General features: G+C 31.9%; 1 protein-coding gene across 3 annotated transcripts in view; it reads right to left on the bottom strand.

Moving 5' to 3' along the window:
- LOC148602720 (E3 ubiquitin-protein ligase HECW2-like) overlaps window positions 1-22,755 on the bottom strand; it is a 60,124-nt gene that overhangs the window by 24,426 nt on the left and 12,943 nt on the right. For 2 of the 3 annotated variants that reach the window (XM_088554084.1, XM_088554086.1), the window contains 6 exons: window positions 16,153-16,225; window positions 11,872-12,035; window positions 10,125-10,267; window positions 6,572-6,669; window positions 2,925-4,952; window positions 1,007-1,093 (listed from right to left, as the gene is read on the bottom strand). In XM_088554084.1, the coding sequence (XP_088410210.1) occupies window positions 1,007-1,093; window positions 2,925-4,952; window positions 6,572-6,669; window positions 10,125-10,267; window positions 11,872-12,035; window positions 16,153-16,225 (2,593 nt within the window). Of the gene's footprint in view, window positions 1-1,006; window positions 1,094-2,924; window positions 4,953-6,571; window positions 6,670-10,124; window positions 10,268-11,871; window positions 12,036-16,152; window positions 16,226-18,830; window positions 19,213-22,755 lie in introns of those variants that run through there. The other variant, XM_088554085.1, reaches the window with a different exon arrangement.

Genomic DNA, 22,755 nt, shown 5'->3' with positions numbered 1-22,755 from the left:
ATATACAATAACAATCAAACACTGATTAAATAGCACCAAAAGATTTTCAAGCAATAAAGGGTTATAACAAAATTACTGAACTTATAGCCAAACATCTCATAACATAACTCAAATAATAACCAAATGAAGGACCATCTAAATAATAAATGAATATATGAGGGCAAAAACATGAAATTTAGAAACAACAGTCACCATCCTCACTTGGTACAGGCTTTCCCAATTGAAATGGTGGGTTTAACTAGGTTTGATAGTGGACCTATACCTTTCATAAGGGGCACAAAATCTTTTAAAAATAAAGCTTTTATTAATTAAGAAATCACACCAATTTCTTAAAGTTCTTCTTTTTATATTTTGTTTCAAATCCAAAAGCTTTAAATTTACAATCATAGATTTATCTAATCATCAGCTTTATTGTTGTGTTATCAATCCAACTAAAAAAAAAATTTAAGAAAATTTAACTGCTGCAAAATATCTCCCAGTTTACAGTTAAGAAAACAAACAGGTGTTACTGATTCAGGTTTTATCACAAGACTATAACAGAGAGGTTTATGGAATGTTTTTGATGACAAAAGTTTAATACCACATTTATACCAGGATGTAAAGGGTCATTTATAAACATGGAAGTTACATGTACATGCATAGTAGTCCTAGGTATAGTATATCCTAAACTGGTGTGGGATATGGGATACATATGTCTCAACATTAAGAGACATACCAAATTTGAAATTAATCCATCCAACAGGGCCTTAGATTTTTGTGACAAAAATGTTCTCTATAATACATATAATGAAACATGGCAGTCTGGCGAAAACAGGAAGAGGATATTGGACAGCAATCAAAATAGCTTACAATGTATGTCCCACCTACCAGTATATAAAGCCGCCAAGTTTAAATCAATTTGCCAAGTGGGAATCAAGATTTTGGTGATGAAAATTTAATGGACGGATGGATAGATGGACAAGGTGATTCCAATAGAACTACACATTAGTTTTATTATAATACATACCAGGAGGTAAAGGGTCATCACCATGAGTAGGATCAACTTTCTGGAATTTCTTTCTGGCTGGTAACTTAGGCAATGGTGACTGTGGCTCTGTTCAGAACATACATTTTAAATTTAAAATCCATATCATGAAGCAATATACGGTTAGTCATAATTTATTGTAGAACTTCCAACACTATATTTACCAATAAAAAGTATATCATGATTGAGTTGTTAGAGCTTAATCTAGACATCAATGACAAGGAGAAGTTAGGTATCTTCTGTTTGAAAAATAACAAATACTGACATTTTAGTCTATGTAATCTACATGTATTACAAAAACTTCTCCCTGTCAAGGGCAAATGGTAGAAGCACAAACTAGTAAAAGTTTTCACTGATTTCTTCTTCTTTGTAGATGAACCCCTGATTGTACTGTTCTAGGGCACTAAGTGTACTATGGTACATTGGAGGCAAAAATGAAGGCACTAAAGCAAGCATTAAAATCCATTAAAGGTAAATTGACATAAAAGAGTAAGGAACACTTTGATTTTATGTTTTTTGTTTTGGTTTTCAGTTCAAATCTGTTAAAAAATATATCTGTCAAATTCAAAACCAGTCTGAAAATCAAACGCATAATAATTGCACCCGAATTGTAACATGTGGAAGATAAATCTGCCTTTCAACGAGTACTCAAAGGAACCTATTTATACATTGTAGATGTTAGCAGAAATCAAAAGAATGTATTCCAGGAACAAAGACCAGACATGGAAAAAAAGACAAACACAACAAAGAACAAAAAGTACCAAAATAATAAATACATGTACAAAGTCACAAAATTAAATGAACAACTCAAGACTCCACAAAAAACTGGGAGCATGGACTAAGTGCACTGGTAAGGTAATACATAGTACATGTATGTGTAAAAAGTTATACATGTACTCAGGTGTTACATTATTTTATTTTGCAATTCAGGTACCTTTTCTTTTATAGAAGATACTTTTCATCATTTTCTGGTATAAAAAAATATCTGATATTTCTAAATTCTGGAGGTACCTTTCAGTAGCTTAGATGGGTAAAAGTACCTGCTACTGCCTTTTAATGAAAGGCCTGATAGTTTACTAAAAACAATTCAGAAGACATTTTTGTGTAGATGGTAAAGAGAATCTAGTACCACACTCTTAAATACATTGCATTTAAAGAACAAAAGCCGCAGGTATTATTTGTTGCCCAAACATATACATTCATTCTAATTTTTTATGTCTGAATCCCCTTCTCTGAACCTGTTACTTTTACACAATTTGTCTGAAAATTGAAATGCAAAGAATCGACATGATCCATATTTTGTGACAACAATTTGATACACATGTAATTAAGATGTCAATAAATGCAAATGTGTATGTGTTTTATAATTCCGTTACCATTTTAACATTTAAGTAGCATTCTGGACAGCTAAGAATCATGCAAAATGTGATTCATGGGTGAAAAGCCTACATATTTTTATTTTTGATATTTTGTTTGAATGGCCATAGAAAACAGAAATTAACATTCAGTTTTTCATATAATCTGTGTTCTTAGGAGATAAAAATTCTATAGAATGCACTGTAGAATTCAAAATTAAGGGAGATAACTCTGTAAATGGCACTATAATACAACAGAAACTGTTGGATTTTCAATGTGGATTATCTTCTAAGAGCAGACTGATTGGAATGAAGAATTATATATTTCACCATATAGACCTGTAAAAACCACTCAATGACAAAATAAAAATGTGTAGCCTTTTTTGGGGTGTAGCACATTTTTCAGATTTTGCATGATTCTTACAAAGACAACTACTTAAATATGATTCTTTATAAGATCCTTTAAAAGAGTAAGTTGAATTTTTAATAAAATAGAAGGCTTGAAACTGTTGTTAGTGAATCTGTCTCTTTCAATCTCCACCTACCTGGGGTCTGACCAGTGGCTCCACCTGGCGATTTAACTGCATTTTGCTGAGGTTGCCGCAATTGCCAAATTACAGCATGAGTTTCTTCAACCGGATCAGTTGGTTCCACAAGTGCCAATTCAGATCCATTCCTAGCAGAAGCTGCCACCAGTTCCTGCACATTGTGTGATGACACTGGTGACATTTCTGATCCTGGTCTAACAGATGCTGTAGAAACTTCGCTGACAGTTCTAGAAGTTTCTTTACTAACATTTGAATTTTCACAACCTGACACAGAATCATTTTCTAATTCCTGACCATTTAAAGATTCTGCACGTGATTTGTGTTTTTGTTTTTCAGTCCATTGCTGTAATTGTTGAACAATGTGCTGTCGATTTTGTTGTTTTTCCTCATCACTTAAAATTCGTGTCCGTGGTACTATTCTAGGAGGAGAAGCTGAAACAGAAGTTCTATCAACAATAGGACGTAAAGGAGTGGTATGCACAGAATCACTATGTTTGTATGTTCTATCCACAGAATGTTGCTTTTGAATTTGTTTCTGACGAGATTTGTCAGCTACTGAATCAGAAAAAGATGTAATTACTGATACAGGACTCGATCGAGGACTGCATTCTACACTATGACTTTGTGGGCTATTGCCAAGTTTAGGTCGCCCCCGACTGGAAGATGCCACAGTTTCTACGGAAGGCAAGTTTGATATATGAGCAATTATGGCAGTGTTTGGTCCTGGTGAATCTTTCACTTTATCACTTTTAGTAGGATCACTTTTGGTTTTACGTGTCTTTTGTTTAACCCCCTCTAAGCACGAATCACAGTTGGAAGAGTTTGTCTTAACAGGTGTGGATTCAACACTATTTGAGACTCTTTTTGATGATGGATGAGTAGTTCTTTCTACAATATCTGGTGGGGAATCCACACTACTGTTGTTAGTCACAGCTTTAATTGTCTGTTCATTCATATTTTGAGATTCAACACACCCCCCTACAGCCCCAATTAAAGACCCTTCACAATTTCTCGCCAAACTCTGAGTCGTTTCATGTTTTAACCTAACTGGAGCACTGACACGTGATGAGTCTAAGGATCCAGCTGAAGTACCACTATCATTTGATCCCAAATAAGCTTCAGTACTATCAAAACTATCCTTGGTTTCCTCACATGTTATTGTTTCATTTATGGCAGGCAAAGAAAGCTCATCAGAATTTGAAGTTGTGCTGATGGGACTGTATGTCCTTGGTGGCAAAGGAGGGGGAGGCAACTCCAGGGAGTGTCCCTCTGCAACAGCCATTGGGCTGACGGACTTCACAAATGCAGGTTTCTCGAGCAATCTTTCTGGGGTCCTTGGGGGAAGGGGCGGAGCATCACTATTCCGACTCCTTGGAGGTAAGGGTGGGGCTTTGTAAGTTCTCGGGGGTAAAACTGGAGGGGGGCCTGTTGATCTCTCTTCAACCCCTCCCTCAGCCCCCATTAAAGTCCTCACTTCATTATCACATGAACTTGCAATGCTCATAATTTCTTCACTATCCATTAACACAGAGTTATTTGAATTTTCAATTTTCTCAGCGGAAGAATTTCCACTAGAGCTGTCAAATGTATGTATTAATGCTAATCCATTTAATGCTGTATTATTGCTAGGAGCAGCTACAAGCTCCATGCCTCCAGAATTATCACTGTTTGGGGCTGTGCCTATTTCATCACTGCGTAGGCTATGAGAGTCAATATGACTATTATATCCACATACTATACTAGGCACTGAGGCCAAATTCTGAGGGCTACAACCTAATATTTCAGCTTCATTTTCAGCCAACTCTACTTCAACATCATCTGGAATTCTTTCCTGAGGAAAAGATATCCCAGAATCCTCTTGTTCATTTTTCTGTTCATTTTCACCACAATTTCCGTTGATCTCCACATTTTCATCGATACTTAAATTTTGTGACTCATTTTGAGTCATTCGATGTAACGAATCGTCAGTTATTGAAGACTGTCTTGAAAAGTTATCAGAAGTAACAGATGGAAAAATAAAATGCTCTGAAAAATAATAAAAACAATTAAGTTTATAATAATTATAAGATTTTAATTTTCTACTCATTCATTATAGGCTTTTTGTCTTTTTTTTTCTTTCATGATATACAAAATGTACAAATACATCTGATTACATGTTTTTCTGGACAAGGATATTGTTTGTCTGATTCTTTTTTGAAAGTAGGAAAAAAATATTAATAGGTGTTATCAAATCTTTATGGTGTATATAGAGTAATTATATTTAGGTTTATTGTTAATCAAATTTTTGCATTTTTTTTCCCATTTCAATACACATTTATTTTTGGGATTACTTTTGTACTGCAAAAAAATCTGTAAGTATACCACTCACTGTTTATGAGTAATATCATTTTCATTCAAAACTGCACTAACGACAATTTAGATGCAACACAATACTTCAAAATATTTTGACAGTTAAATTTGATTATCTTGTCATGTATGTGTACAAGAGACTGAGAAACATCTGTCAACAAGATCAAAGGAAAATAAAACTGTTTACTGATAACTAAAAATATATAATGTTCTGAAATTTTTACTGTAACATACAATATCTCCCCCTTAACAGTATTGATTTTCAGCCACAAGGGTTGAAATTAGTGGTGGTCCGAGATCATGGACCGTCCATTTCTGACCTAGGACTTTGGCCAAATAAACTTAAAAGGCAGATTCTCATCTGACAATCACAAAAAATATAGTGCGGATGGGGGGATTTTATTTTTTATTTCTTACCAGATATTTGCTAGCCTAGTTTAAGCTATTAAAGTACTTGTATAGATATGTTCTGAATTAATAGCCACATCAGTTTCAGAGAAATTATATTGTTCTAGTCACCAAGAAATTAAAGATTTGTGTGTTACAGTATCTCAGTATTAGATACGGACGCCAAAAATACCCTGATTTTAAAATTCCATCCCCATTTGGTTTTATTATTATCAATTTTTTAGAGGCGAGAGGAGGTGAAAACTAATAATTAATTTTATTTGGCCTTATGAAATGCATTCACCCAGGGCTTGGATCTTTAATCCCATTAAATGACCCTTTATTGTACACTTTTGATTCTCCTGAAGCGGACCATTAATTTGAAGCTTTGAAAAGTCCAGGACCTTTCAATATTGAAAGTAAATTTAAAGTCCTGCAGCAAAGGTATTTACTACAAAATTTTAAGGTATATCCCTGTCTGATTCTTACACAAACATTATAAGAAACAAGACACAAGCTAAGAACCATACTGTTTACCGTAAGTACTATTTGTGGGGTACTAATTTTCATGGTTTTCAAGGGTAGGCCAAACCATGAATTTGGTTTCCAAAGAAAAGGAGATTCCTGTTGATGTGTATACTGAAAATTTCAAAACCACAAATTAAAGAATCAACAAACCTGTGTTTCTTCCCTAATCCACTAAAATCGGTACCCACGAATTAAAGTATTTCCACAGCATATAAATATAAATATACTACCGATGGTCGCTACATTTCCGTTAATGAAGTTCATTAACTGTCTCAGGAGGAAAGAGGCTAAAAAACCTCACAATGAGCAGTGTAATTTTATGTGTTATTCTACTGTTATTTATTCTATTATCAAAATTATATAAATATATATATATTTACCTCCATGGTCAATTTGTGTGTCAGCCATAAACCTGAGTGTACCCGAAACACTGTCAGATGGGCTTCGCTTAGTCAAGTCCAAGTTATACTCTGCAGGGCTGAAAAATCAAAATTAATTAATTTATAAAATAAAGTTAATATTTGGCTGCAAAACTGTATCACCACCATTCCAAAACAATAGTTAAACAAAAAATGTATAAGAAACATTAAGAATTAAACTCAAGTGAATATCAAAACTTCAAAGAACACTTATAAACTAACTAATAAGTTTTAACAATATTACAAGGTATCAAAATTTGGTGTTCTTGCTACCTACCAAGATTCATGAAATTCAGTCAAATAGTTTCAAGAAGTGAGTAAAAGTTAGATGGAAAGATGGACAAGATAAAAACTGTTACAATAAGTCTCTATACCAGTGAAAGAAGACATTAAAATTTTCTCGAGTAATCTTACAGCAGAAAGTACAATGTATATAGAAACTTGTCATGGTTTACAAAATTGTTTATTTCACATAACAAGAGGACTACTATAAAAATGTTTAAGGCCAACTTCCTACGATAAAATAGTTTACACATTATTTTTTCAAAGTCAGACTTAGTGTTACATGGACTATTAGTCTCTCTGTGGCCATTAATGCAGATACATACATGTAACTGGTGAATTATGGTAAGTCACATTTATCAATACTATATACATGTAGTATTGATGTGAAGTTATTTCATATTATACCAAGAAAATAAGATAACAATGCACCATTGAAAAGAGAAGACCTGAAAATAAAAAAACAATTTTTTTGACTTTTTTTGAAGTAGCATTCCACAAAAGAATCATGCAAAATGTGATTCATGTTTGGAAAGCCTAAATATTTTTATTTTTGATATTTTCTTTAAAATGTCATAGTAAACAGAACGTTACATGTGGCTTTTCATATAACTCTTGTTCATAGGGGATAAAAATAATATAGAATGTACTGTAGAATTCAAAATTAAGGGAGATATCTCTGAAAATGACACTAAAACACAGTAGAAACTATAGGATTTCTCACGTGGATTATCTCCTAAAAGCGGATAGATTGGAATGAAAAATTATACATTTCAATGTATAGACATGTAAAGCAACTTTAAATAACAAAAATAAAAATATGTAGCTTTTTTTAGGTGTATTACATTTTACAGAATTTGCATGATTCTTACAAAGACTGCTACTTAAACATAAAAATATCCAACCTGTACTCTCTTGAAACATCAAAGATCATCTTGGTTAGAAACATACTGGATCCAGACTCACACATATTTTTTTCCAAAAAGAGTAGAAAGATTAGTCAAGAGGTCCACTGTTGATCAAGGCACAAAATTTGGAATTTAATTTCATATTGATTACTCATAATCACTGATAGAGAAATCATTTTTTTTTTAAATAATACTGGTAATTAAACAAAGATCACAATTGTCATAAAATTTCTGACTTCAAGCATAACAATGAAATTGAGTAACTTTTCCGTAAAATATTTCTATTTCCTCCATCAATTCAATATAAATCACAATACAATAGATGCTTGAAAGTGTCATTAAATTGTTAGATTATTATTTATGTCCTGTTGTTCAAAACAAAATCCTGTCTATCTTAATATGGAGTTACATGTATATAATTTTAATCTTCTTCTATAAAGAAATCTTTTTTTTTGCTTATTGATTAAAACTGATCTTATCTATTTTGAACATGTAAAATAATTTAATCCTCCTATATTATAGTCAAGACTGTCCTAGGCCACCACTTGTCTTCAGCTATATCCTGTCTAAAAGTACTAGGATAGTAATATCCCTAAATAGTGCATTCTATGTAAAACTAATCTGTATAAAAAGACCACCTTGTCTTCTGTGACCAGGATTTTGCTCTTCCTTGTAAAGGTCACTTAAAACAAGTTTGACTATATGCTCTACTCAACTCATAAAAAGGATTACATTAATAGCACATTAATTAAGGAAGTAGACCAAGGGTAAGGGACATAACTCTTTTAATTCAAAGAATTATACTTCATTGGGTACCAATTTTGGTGGTTTTGGTGGTTCAATCAAATCGTAAGTTCAAACACCAAACAAAATCTTGAGTGAACAGACAGATACAACTTTCACCAAATAACTTGGCTCAGTGAGCTGGGGCAAAACAGTTTAAAATTAAAGTTCGTTTCTGCGTACAATGATGTTCCAAAGTTCACAGGCATATAATTTCCACAACATTCAGCCGATCATAAATTCCTGTAATATGCCCATCTACATAAATGTGTATCAACTTAATATCATGCCATCACTACCCTCAAAGAGTAATCAAGGGAACCAAAGTGGGGGCAGACATAAATATCTATTCTGCACTATTAAACAAGAGTATACACAAACCTATTATCAAACAAACCACAAACATTCCAATTATTAAGTAGCTTTCCAGCTAAGAATCGTGCAAAATGTGATACATGGTTGGAAAACCTACATATTTTTATTTTTGACATTTTGTTTAAAATGCTTCAGTAATTTTCAGAAATTAACATTTGGTTTTTCTTATAACCTGTGCTCATAGGAGATATAAATTGTATAGAATGCACTGTAGAATTCAAAATTAAGGGAGATAACTCTGTAAATGACACTCAAATACAATAGAATCTATTGGATTTTCAATGTTGATTATCTCTTGAGAGCAGGTAGATTTGAATGAATAATTACACATTTCATAATATAGACCCATAAAACAACTTAATTACAAAAATAAAAATATGTAGCCTTTTTTGGGATGCATCACATTTTTCACATTTTGCATGATTCTTACAAAGACAGCTACTTAACAGTATTATACAGATGAAGAGGGTATGTTAAGATCCCACTTGACTTCAAATTGTCAATGGTCAAGTGGTGTGAGAGAAAAATTGTCATTTTTTATCTGCATGTACAATTTAAAAGTGTCCTATCAACAGCATATTCATGAAGAATTTACTGCTTGGGCATTAAACCCTAACAATCAATCAATCTTAAAGAATTTTGGTAAATATGTATCTAGCCTCTGAAGATATTGATGAGTACATTTGATACATGGATAGTAGAGTTTGGGTAAATTTGCAGTTTAGACCCACTGGTCCAATTCATGTATGAATTGAGTCCAAATATACAATAATGCATAAAATAGTTTTTTTTTTCAAATCAAAAGGGTCCTTACGTGAATTAACCAAAAATGAATGTGAACTGCTCAGGGTTAGAATTCATTTAATGGGATTCTGGATCTTCAACCCTTTTAACATTTTATTGAGAACTTCAAATGAATAAAGTCAAGTCCCATAAAATATTTAAAACAAAGAAATTTGAAAAAAACCAAAAGGAAGCTCATATCAATAAAAAGAAACAATTCAACAGAGTTTCATGAAAGTTGTTTGCACAGTGTGAACAATGGAGGAATGGACAATGGTATACCGGGTGAATCAAATGATGTTTAAATGTCAACTTCAAATTTTATTTCTAATAAAGATTTGCGTCAGGTTAAAACCAATCTATTCTGTACTGAAGTTACTTACCCAGGTATAGATTTGTTTAGAACTTTCTGTACAGGAAGAGAGGCTTTGCCAAGAAAGCGGCTTATTGTTGGACGGCTCTTTGCAAATTTATCTTTGATTTCAAACTCTATAATATCTGCTGGTAAAGTGTCAATGGTAAAACTCTGAAATGAGAGGGAAAAAATACAGATATACAAAAACAGCCATTTTGAAGTTGTATTATCAATAAATCTGTATGTATCAGTTCAAACTTGCCATATATACCCATACAATACCTATATTGACTGGCCTATATATATATATACCCATACAACACCAACTGGTTAACTCATTAGCCTATATATATATATACCCATACAATACCTAAGGGTAAACTCATTAGCCTATATATATATATATATATACCCATACAATACCTAAGGGTAAACTCATTAGCCTATATATGTATATACCCATACAATACCTAAGGGTAAACTCATTAGCCTATATATATATATACCCATACAATACCTAAGGGTAAACTCATTAGCCTATATATATATATATATATATATATATATACCCATACAATACCTAAGGGTAAACTCATTAGCCTATATATATATATATATACCCATAAAATACCTAAGGGTAAACTCATTAGAATATATATATATATATATATATATACCCATACAATACCTAAGGGTAAACTCATTAGCCTATATATATATATATATATACCCATACAATACCTAAGGGTAAACTCATTAGCCTATATATATATATATACCCATACAATACCTAAGGGTAAACTTATTAGCCTATATATATATATATATATATATACCCATACAATACCTAAGGGTAAACTCATTAGCCTATATATATATATACCCATACAATACCTAAGGGTAAACTCATTAGCCTATATAGTCTTTTTTCCTTTTTCTTTTTAGGGTAGGTATTTATGAAGGGAAATGACTGTATTTTTCCAAAACATTTTACACTGAATGAATGGAGAAACAATCTAGACTTCAAGGGTGCTTAAGCCAAAATGGCCATAAAGTAAATAGGGTAGCAGAAAACAGACATATTATTTTTTTTGCCTGAATTTCTTTTCACACTAATTTACTATATAATTTACATGAAAATACTTCATATTTGCTTTTTTTAAATAAAATGTGGAAAATTTTGAATATAAATTATGAAAGGTTATAATTTGTACTTTGAATTTGGTTCATTCCATCAGTTTACATGGCAATACTACAATCTGATGGGTCACAAGTCGTAAGTAATTTGGTCCATCAAATTGTAGCACATGTCAGTTCAAGAACTGCACTTAGGAAGCTGAAGCATTTCATTTTTTTTTTGGTCATTTTGTCTGGTAGACCACTTTTTATGATGTGCAGTATATTTTTGCTAATTTCACAAGGACAAAAAATCATAACAATAATTTGCCATGAACCCTTTATCATGGAAAATAAGTAAGACTGAGCGTTAGTCACAAAAATAGATAGCCACCATATAAATCAATATTCTGAAATGCAAAAATATACAATTTTGATAAAAATTTGGTTTAAATACCAATTCTCTCCACTTCTTTTAACTTCTGACTCAAAATACAGTAAAATCTGTCTCAACCAAACCCTGAATATTTCCAGACACTTATTTGAATCAATTTTTTAATAATCCATTCAGAACCTAGGTAAACTGAACACCTGTCCAAACAGAACAAAAAGAGGTTCAGTCTACGCTGGATTCACTGTACCATTTGCCTCATTTCTACCTGATGTTTCCAATGTGGATTAGTTGTGTTACTAGCGATGGAAGTCCTTCGTTCTTGATGATGATGAATCTGTGGAGAGTACAATTTCCCAGGAATTAATGTCATCTTCACATATGGATCAGGGTTGAAGAACATTCCACGCTTCAAATTACATGCTTCCAAATCTGTGAACAGATAAAATTTGTCAGTTATTTATTCTTCTATCTAAAGACTGAATTAAATTTTCTTTTCAGCAACCAAAGGTCGTAGCACCTAAAACTTCACCAAATTCATGGTAACCATGTCATTCTACTTAGCCACAATGCTCTAACTCCCAACCAGTCATTACTCTACCGCTAATGTGGCGTAAGTTTGGTGGAGAAGCAGCAGACTATAAATTCTAAAGTTTTTGGTGCGAGTTGGATGAGAATCGACCCACAACCTCCCACATTGTTATTATGATTTGATGACAGACAAACAAAGAAACATATGGAATAACAGACAGAAAAATGCCATAAAAAAGATAACCTAAAAATGAATATCAGTAAATAACTATGCCACCATCATATCACATATAACCCCTGAAATAATGCCTAGTTTCAAAGGAAATGTAATTAATTATAAGTCAATTTTCTCTACTGTAATTACATTGAAATAGACATCATCATTAATAATTAGTGTTACTTTATACACATCAATTTCGCATTACCTGTTGACCCTTAATTAATTTTTCCTCTGGCCATTTTAACCATTGTACAGTTGTATAATGGTGAATTGGATATTGATTGAGAAATTTCCTTTTGGCCTGAAACTTCCAATACATTTAATAGTTCCTGGTAAGTCTTGACATGTCAACATTACTAATAGGAATAGTTTGTTTCCCTATTAGATACCAAATCTTCATGATTATGTTTATGAATGCATTAATTTTATTCATGGTAGGGCAGACTATAAAAAATTACATACTTGTTGTTTGCAATAAAGAATTAAGTAATCTTTATAAAAATAATTCATGCAGAAATATCCTGACAAAAATATGCCTACCTAATCACTTCAGCAAGTCATTGGTAGGGTAAGTGCAAACTAAAATAGTTTTTGAATGAGAGGCTTAATACCATATAATTGCACTAAAAGTTGTCATTAAAAAAAAACAATCTGAAAAAATTTCATGGAAATAGAAGCAATAGTATGATATGCAGAGTTTCAATTTAAATGTACATGTGTAATGTAGATCATTAAAAAAAATCAAACAACAAATTTACGGAGGTAGACCTAGGGTAAGGGACATAACTCATGAAATCAGTGATATGTTTGTATTATATTCAATTTCACCAATGCCTCTAAAGATTTCAATTGAAGCATAATAAAATGAATCCAAGTTAATTAGACGCTTACATAAGATTGATGTAAAATGCTGAATACAAATGTTCCAATAATTTTTAAGAGTTGTGTCCTTTACCCTAGGTCTACCATCTCAAAAGAAACAAATTTTCAATGCAATTACTGTTATCTTGGTTTAAGTACCTATCAATGTTATTTACTACAAAATAGCCACCGTCCCTTCATCAACTATCCAAAATGTAAACATTTTCATTCACAAAAACAACAATATTTTCATGTCCACTTCAAGATAGAAAATGCCATTCTAATACAGAACAATCTATACATTCATAATGAGATTATGATAGAACTGTTTAAAGTACCAAATATGATTAAATCAATGTGACACATAACTTATTAAACTTTATCATAAAATTACACTGTTACTACAAAATATCATACAGAGGGGTTAAACAGATTAATGGCTTGAGGGAATGACTTCAAAGGGTGTTTAATTTCATATCTATTTTGTGAAACATCAAAGAGAAATTAAGCCATACTTGAAAACTATCGACACCTCTCATGCCTTTTAAGTAGAGTGAACTTTAAAATATGTATCATCATTCCTTCCTGAATATTTTGTGTTACCTAATGCAGACATGTACCTTTTGAAAATAGAATTTGGAAATTTTTAACTTTCAGTTTGTTGAGAGTAATAGGTTAATTAATTGGAAAGAGTGAATCACCAAAATATGATCACGAGTGCCGAAGAACGCATAGCTTTAACGAGTGTTTGGAACTTATTCCATGCACGAGTTAAATCTTAATGCGTTCTTGGCACGAGTAATCACATTTTGGTTATTCATGATAACCAATTGATTATCCTATTTATTATATAGATTTCCTCTATTATTCATTATTATTTGCAACATAAATTTAAAATTTTGAGAACGGCGGATTGATATTCGTGTTGGGACGTTTTGGCAGGAGAAAGCATGGGAGTGAAATTACTGAATTTATTTCACAGTGTGAATTATCAAAAAAATTTCATTGAGAACATTCGGTAAATCACTGCTATCTATATAATAATAAAAATTCAACTTCGGGTTGTCTAAAAAACTTTTCACTTTTTTAAGCTATTGAAAATATGTTAGTTAGGAAAAAAACACTGAATCAAAGTATTTTGCTCCTCTCTATGACAAAATTAAGATTTTAACAAGCTCACTATTAGTTTCATATACATTTATTATCTTACTTTTACTAATACATTGGTTTTTGTTTTTTTTTTCCTTTTTTTGTTCCATGGTTCAGGTTTACATGAATGTTATCTCTTATCACCTAATTTATCAACAGTTAGGGTGATACACCTACCTCACGATACGATACATATTGTGATACAGGGATGCAATATGATACATTTCAATAAGATACACAACAGCATGTTTTCCTATATATTTTCTTCAATTTAGAACATAAAATATTCAACAGATTTAAATATAATGACTATTGTTGAAGCTAGGTTTCATTCTTAGTCTATTACTTTGATCTTAACAAAAATAAATGGATTTTTCTTCACAAGACATATCCTACTTTACTATTTGCATACGAATTTCATCAAATGTTTCAAGAAAAAAGTTATATTTTGATCTGTATCATATCATATTAATACCTCCATCAAATGTATAGTACAATTTCGTGACAAAAAGTATTGTGATATATTGATATTGTGATGAATTCTTTCATCCTTTTTAAAAGTGAAGGAATATTTGAGTTGTTGATCATTATTCATTTGACCTTTAATTCCGTGGAATTCTTTCTCAAATAAAAATACTGATAATAAACATAAAATTCTGAATTTCATAAATCTAACCGAATGCTTTTGCCTACTATCCACAACATTTTTAAAATTTCAGCAATTTGGGATTTGGCAAACTGCCAATCAGCAATCCATGTAAAGTATTATGTGACTAAAAATGAACTTAAATTAAGAGACTTGTCACCGATAAAATTCAGCGTTGGAACTAGGCCTGTACCATGTATATAATAGGCCGCAGTGGCTAAAGTAACATAAATCTTGTGTGATTTGAATTTATTTTGATCGTTAATATGTTTAGGGTACAGTAAACGAACTAATTTCAAAGATTCGGACAAGCGAACATAATCACTATATCAATTTTTGGCAATTTCAAACTGATAAGGGTTCTATAGTGTTAAAAATCAAATTTGCGGGTACTATTTTCTTGTGTTTCTCTGTCCATGGCAAAACGATAACGAGTACACTACAAAAATTAATACTTCAATAGTATTGAGTGGTTTTTTCTGTCATTTCAGAGGCCATCCTAAGGAAGACTTCTGGACAACTGACAAAAAAATTTAACTTTATATTAGGCACCTAAGCAACTACAAAATCTCCTTGTCAAATTACCCTACCGGTACCCCTGGTCCATGCACCCAGTTTTTAAGAGTAATCAAGGGAACCAAGGTTATAGCGGTAATCAAAAGAATGTAATCCAGGGACAAAGACCAGACATGGAAAACAGACATATGTAGTCAGAGTTCCTTATTTACTTTCGTTTCTTTTTATGTATTATTTTGGTTTATTTATGTTCTTAGTTGAGTTTGTCTGTTTTCCATGTATGATCTTTGTCCCTGGATTACATTCTTTTGATTTCCGCTAGAATATTGGTAACTCTTCCAGTTAACAGTTAGGTCATTCAATGCTTGGAAGACCAACTTGATTACTAAAAGTTAACTACTGTGAAAGTACTTTTATACTTTGTTCGCCAAAAAAAATGTCAGTTTGTAGATTCACAGACATATGAATGGAAATTCATTTTGTTGGAAACCGTATTTTGAGGTTTTCCAAACTCACAAACAAAACACAAAAATTTAACAGTACATAACAAGCTGTAAAATCTGTGCTGTTACAATTTTAAGATTATAGGGAAAGCACTTGTTTCTTTATTCTTTGTGGTTTCTTACCTGAGATTATTATCCTAATTAACTTCTTTCTGTAATCTGCCAAGGCATTGGAAAAACTTTCTGGGAGGAACTTCTGTAAAAGAAAAGAATTATATCAGTAATGTTAGATTTCTTAGTACTTTTGGGGTTTTTTTTTATACTGAATATCATTACAGAATAAACTGATAGTTCTATATACACAGAAACCTGTCTAATCTAAACCTTGAAAAATCTGGAAACCTGTCTAATCTAATCCTTGAAAAATCTGGAAACCTGTCTAATCCAAACCTTATATAATCTGGAAACCTGTCTAATCTAAACCTTGAAAAATCCAGAAATCTGTCAACCAAGTCAGCCACTCAAGGGTTCAAATTAAAGTAGGGATAAGGTTCAGGACCCTCAATTTCTTACGGGATTTTTTAAATTCCTTTATCTAAGTCTTGGAGCTTTATTACTCACATTGAGCTAACCTTTGGTTTTCCTTAAGTGGACAATGATTTCAAATCATTAATCTTAAAAGGTCATGGACCCATTTCAACCCTGCTAGTGCTAGCAGTTGTACATGTAAGTATATTTAAGCTTAATTTCACAACTTGGGGAGATTTATTTTCCAAGTTTATCAGGTACAGATTTCCTTTGTTTTTTTCTGTCATTAAGTCAATTAAACACAAGATTAACTTCAAAATGATAAAATGTAAACAGTGACGCTCATATTACATGAATTAAACCAATCAATTTATCAATCTAAAACTGACTAACATAGATTTGACAAACCATCCAATTTATCCTTCAATAATATTATTTTAGGCTATGCCTATAGGAGACGGAGCTATTTGTACTCAAATAGCTTTTAATTATGCCAATAATGCATGGACTGTGTGTTGCATTGCTGATGTCTTGACCAACAGGAATACAGAAGATTTCCTGTAACACACACTGTACGTCTCTGTTTAAAGTTCAAACTTCTAATGACTGCATTTCTCATTTCTAAATATGAGACTTCTGACAGAATGATTTTAAGCATTTAAGGTAGATTTCAGAGCATCTATGTGTATATGATATTGATGATGCTCCATCCATCTTGATACTTTGCAATGTTACATACATGTAAGATTGACGCATCAAGACCAAAAACATTACCATTAATATAACCAATGATTTGGGAAGAATTAAGGGCCACTCTTTCATCAGCATTGAAAATGGACCTTAATTTCTCATTTTAAAAAAAATTCTATAGACCTAGGATCAGTGAATGACTGTTTAGTGTATACCAGAAGAAGAAAAGAAGATAAATGCAATTGTTACACCATTAACATTCAGAATTCCATGAAAAAAGCTTATATTTTCCCTTTAAAAAAAATTCTCTCAACTCCCAAGCATATCATGATTACTCACAAATTTCCTGAAGTCCTTTCTATGAAATTTGACAAAGTAGCCCAAATCCAAACCTTTGGTATTAGACGCATGCAGGCCTGATACTGGGCTAATGACTACAGTCTAGCATTGATTCTGTGACTGTGTGTAAACACTGTATATATATTGCTAATCTCATAGTACTTGTTTACTGAAATTAATATGATTTTAGGCTATGCCTATGATGGACCGAGCTCAATGTCATATTAAAAGAACCTCCACACTTGTGCAATCACTCCTTCCATGTTGAAAAATTTTGTCAATACCATTAGCATATTTTTAAGTCATTCATAGATCTGGTCCTATTGAATTCTACATAAATAAGACATTGCTGATGCTCCATTCATATTAAATTAGAACCAGAAAACTCATTTCTTCACTTGTTGTTGTGCATCACCCTAAATCAATTTCTATAACACACGTAAAGCTAGGTAAAGACATCTTTGCACTTTTATTGTAAGAAAGCCAAACTAACAAAAACCACAAAAAATCATAATGCTTCTCCCAAATCACCATGACCTGTATATTATTCATAGTTTTCAACAACAGTATAATTTTTCATTTTAAAGGATATATACCTTCTTTAATAACAGACTAAATGACAAAACCACAGAAAACTTGTTATGACCCATAGTATACATACCTGTACCTAACAAGAACTGCACAGGTGTACATCAGGTAAATAGACAGGTAAAATGTACATAAATTGTCAACTGGACAAGCCATAAATATGTCAATATCAAATTGTGGACAATTATCATGCCAAATGTATTGTCAGCTCATGTGTTAAATTTAAGACATTCACAAAACTGCAGAGACTGTCTGTGTGAGCACCAACAGGGTAGTCAAGGACCTTAAAAAACCCTAAGGGTAGTCGAGGACCTTAAAAAACCCTAACACATTAACTGCAGATATTTACAACTTCAATGGCATGCACATTCAATAAAAACAAATTATTTCAACCATAACAAATGTGACAATATAGATATTTTTCTTATACAGTAATTAAAATATGGCATACATTTAAAGAGCAATTTGAGTTGTAAATCTAATAAAAAACTCTTTGGAACAGAAATATCTATATTCAAAACAAAAATCAATATCATTTTCAAGTAATGAAACAATTTGTCAAACAAAATTAATTTTAAATACAATTAAAATTTAAACTAATATGTTTAAATGGGCCCTAGTATGTATATAGATATAAATTATGAGTCAGCCTTAAGACAACACTGTGATAAAACAACAATTTGGACAAAACGAAGTCATTAAAATTTCACAACTACCTGCCAATTTTTAGTAAAGTTGAAGTCCTATATACATTCCATAGTGATCAATTATCTTGACAAAACAAAAGAACAGTTCAAAGAGCTGCCCCTCGGCAGTCCTGTTGAAATTTACTACCATATACTAGTACTATAGTACATAAACACAAGCAAAGTCTTCCTTCACAAATTTAAATGTCCAAGTTCGAATACATTCAAGTATAATTGACTATCCAAACAATGCATGGAGAGACAGCTGGAAAAGGTGATCAAATTGTTCATTCATCAAATGCACTGTGCGACTTCTGATGATGACTCTCCACACAGACAACATCCCATAAATCCATTTGACATTTCAACAAGATAAAAAAGATTGAAGTGATTTGCCACAGAATTTTAATCAAGATACAGTCACTGTGGAATTTCCTGGTCACTGGATACCATACATATAAAGGGGTACCAAAGGGTTAATTATATCAAGATAAATACATTGAAATGTATCCACCTTGTAGATCTGCATGCAACTCATTAGAGCCAAATAAAATCTTTACTGAACTAAAGAAGGAAATATTCCACATTCAAAAATTATTTTTGGGGCCTTATTCTCCTAAAATACAAATGTCCTTGGCTTTCATATTCAATGATCATGATGATGAAGGATATCACCTGAATATTTTACATGTACATTATCTGTTTTGTGATAAAGATCTTGTACCAGGATAACAATACTCAATATACAGAAACCGCCCAAAAGGTACATGTATTTATCTTCTGTTTTGTTTAGGTGTCTGTTTTATCAATATATACCTGATGTGTATACAGTACATTCAACATGCTATATGGTCTTTTCCTCTACACAGTATAACTGCATTTTCATGTTCTAAGGAAAGATCTTAGGAAGGCATGATTTATTTTTTTTTGGTTCATAACATGCATCATCCCTTGTTTGATATTCATAAAGACAGCTGAATTCATAATAATTGAGCTGGAATACCATATACTGTGAACGTTTTTTGTGGTATTCGTGGGTAGGCCAAACCACGAGATTTGGTTCCCAACAGAAAAGAAAATTTCTATTGATGTGTATACTGAAAACCTCAAAACCACGAATTCAAAAATCCACTAACTTCTTCCCTAATCCACAAAAATTGGTATAAATCCTCCATGTAAACTCAATCAATATTTGGTAAAACAAAGGCATGAAATTGTTTACAATAACAGACAGATGGACATGCAAAGCACAAATACATGTACAATAATGCTTCTTTATGGGCTAAAGGCAATATTGACTGCATACTTGAAACCCTGTATTGTAACCTCATCCTTTAGTATATAATAATTGGATTAAGCTAACTGGATAAAGATCATTGCTAATCAAAGGGATTAAATTGGAATTTAATTAATAGTCTGCTTATCTGACCTGAAAATTCTTTAAAGCACTATGGCCTGAGACCCTCAATTTCTGATACTTACATGTATAGGTTCTTGATCTGCCATATAGTTCCCTTCTATTCTTAAAGAGGATCCTTTACTGTCTTATTTAGTATATATGCAAGTAATTTAATTAAGACGCCTCACCATTTTTTTTTTTTTTACTACAATGGGTAAAAAGTCTTGGACTCTAGATCTCAATGTCTGAACCCAAACATTTGACTATCGGTCAAAGTTTGTTTGTTTGTTGGGGTTTAACGTCCGAGCAGCAATATTTCAGCTATATTCAGACGAGACTATTGGTAAAAAAGTACCATAGCGTCAGAAGTGGGAAAATTCAAATAGAGTCAAAATCCAAAAACAAAAACTAATCTATTAACACAATGTTAATAAGATAAACGAAAAGATTGCACATAAATATTGAAGATAAGGAAAAAAAGACATGACACAAAAAACTACAGCACTAGAAATATGAACTTCAAAAAACAAAAATGGGAGTGAAATCAGGTGCTCTAGCAAGGTATTATTTTTTCCACATCCTGGACTTCCTACATTGACAATTTAATTTTACTCAAGGGGACCTTTGATTTGAAATTTGAAAATTTCTTGACAGCTAGTTTGAATTCCTGCAATTGCATGCATGATCTATATTTATATAAAAAAAAAAAAAAAAAAAAAAAAAAAAAACCATGAGGAGTACAAAATGGATCAGGGAGAGAAAATTCCAAATCACTATCCCAATATAAAATTTTACTCCCTATAACCAGCTTATTTAAAAACTACACCCAATAAACACTGAACATAAAAGATCAGTTCAGTAAAGTTTTGGGATAAGATCATTAAGTGCCAGTCTCTATATGAATCCTGCAGTGTGTGTACCATGGTATGAAAAAACCACCAAATTGAATGTTTAATTTGACTATTTGCACCATCAAAATCAAGATAAACAGAGAGTATGTTCCATATCATGTTGGTGCATTGAGTTATAATTTCATTGAAATGCACTGAAAATGAACATATCAAGGGTAGATAACTCTGTGAAAAACCTAATTTTTCTAACAATCTACTGAAAAATTTCTGAGGCAAGCCAATGATACAAAGATCAAATAAGGATCTTTTCAAATAAAGGAAGTATGCTTGAGTGATATTACATTGTCAGATCAGTGAGGTTTTGATATGAAGATTCTTACTTTTTCCCATTTTGCCTGACTTTTAAAAACACTTACACTTAAAACTGTAATGTCAAGGAAATTAAAATACTAGTCTGAAAAGTATAAATAGCCACCTTCCCAGGAGCTCAATAATTAACACTAGCTAAATGCAATACTTGCCTTCAGAGAGTTCCACACTATGATACTCAGGGAAATTAACCAAGAAATTTTTTACTATAGCCTTAATAAAACACTATATAGACACTATCTCCAGCAAAATTCCAAACAAATCAATGTATCCATGCTAAATCCTTTCTGTACGAAGGAATAGAACTTTTTAATTTTCTATCTTAAACAATTATGGTAGCTTCTGTATTGATGCCATGAATGAACGATTCTGATCATTCATCAGGAAATATTACATAACTGTTGTTATACAGGAAGTCAATGACCACTAACAACTTATCTGATAGCATCTCAACATGGATGGCTGTACTATAATGATGCACAAATTCTTAATTTTGCACATTGGTTTATAAAGCAAGTTTTCTAAATGTTTCCTTTTTTTTAATTGTTTTCATAATTTTTCATCATAATTTAACATTAATATAAAATTATAATAAATGCACTAATACATACAAGGCAAAATTGTACCTACTGAAAATGCTTATAGACAGAGTTGTTGATTACAATGAAAAAGTAATCAAGGGAACCAAGATTGTAACAATAATCAAATGAATGTAATCCAGGGACAAAGACCAGACACGGAAAACAGACAAACACAACAATGAACATAAAGTAACCAAAATAATATATACAAAGTAACAAAAATAAATGAGTGGCTTGGACTCCATTAAAAACTGGGAGCATGGACTAGATGCACCGGTAGGGTAAGTGTCCTATGTTGTCTAGAAACAAAACCCTGAATAATCTGAAAACCTCTTCAAACCAGGCCTAAGCACAACAAAAATTGAAAATTTACTGAGAAAATTCTTAACTGTTTGTGAAGTCATTAATTTCAAGGACTATGATTGGAATTACCATGGGGTTAAGAATATTTTCACACTTAAGTATTTTTTTAACTTTTGTGGCACTGTGGTAGATGAGCTGTGCAAATTTTTGTGGATTCTGTCAAATGGACATATTTGGGTCAGAGTATATCATACAGAGTATGTGATGAAAGAACACAAATTCCAATATTTTATCTTAAAATAACTCCATAAAAAAGTTTTTTTTAAGTTTATTTTCGAGCTGAGCATGTTAAAGACTGACACAAACGTCTGCTGAAGTTTGATAAATGACCAGCATGGGTTGTCAAAATTTCCAGACCCTTGATTTGGGAGTATCAGTTTTCGTGGTCTTGA

This window comes from Perna viridis, chromosome 11 (genome assembly GCF_037379345.1).
Source record: "Perna viridis isolate PV_CMFRI_1.1 ecotype Kerala chromosome 11, ASM3737934v1, whole genome shotgun sequence".
Lineage (NCBI taxonomy): Eukaryota > Metazoa > Mollusca > Bivalvia > Mytilida > Mytilidae > Perna > Perna viridis.
The sequence above is the reverse complement of the archived record's forward strand: the minus strand, read 5'-3'. Positions and strand labels throughout refer to the sequence as shown.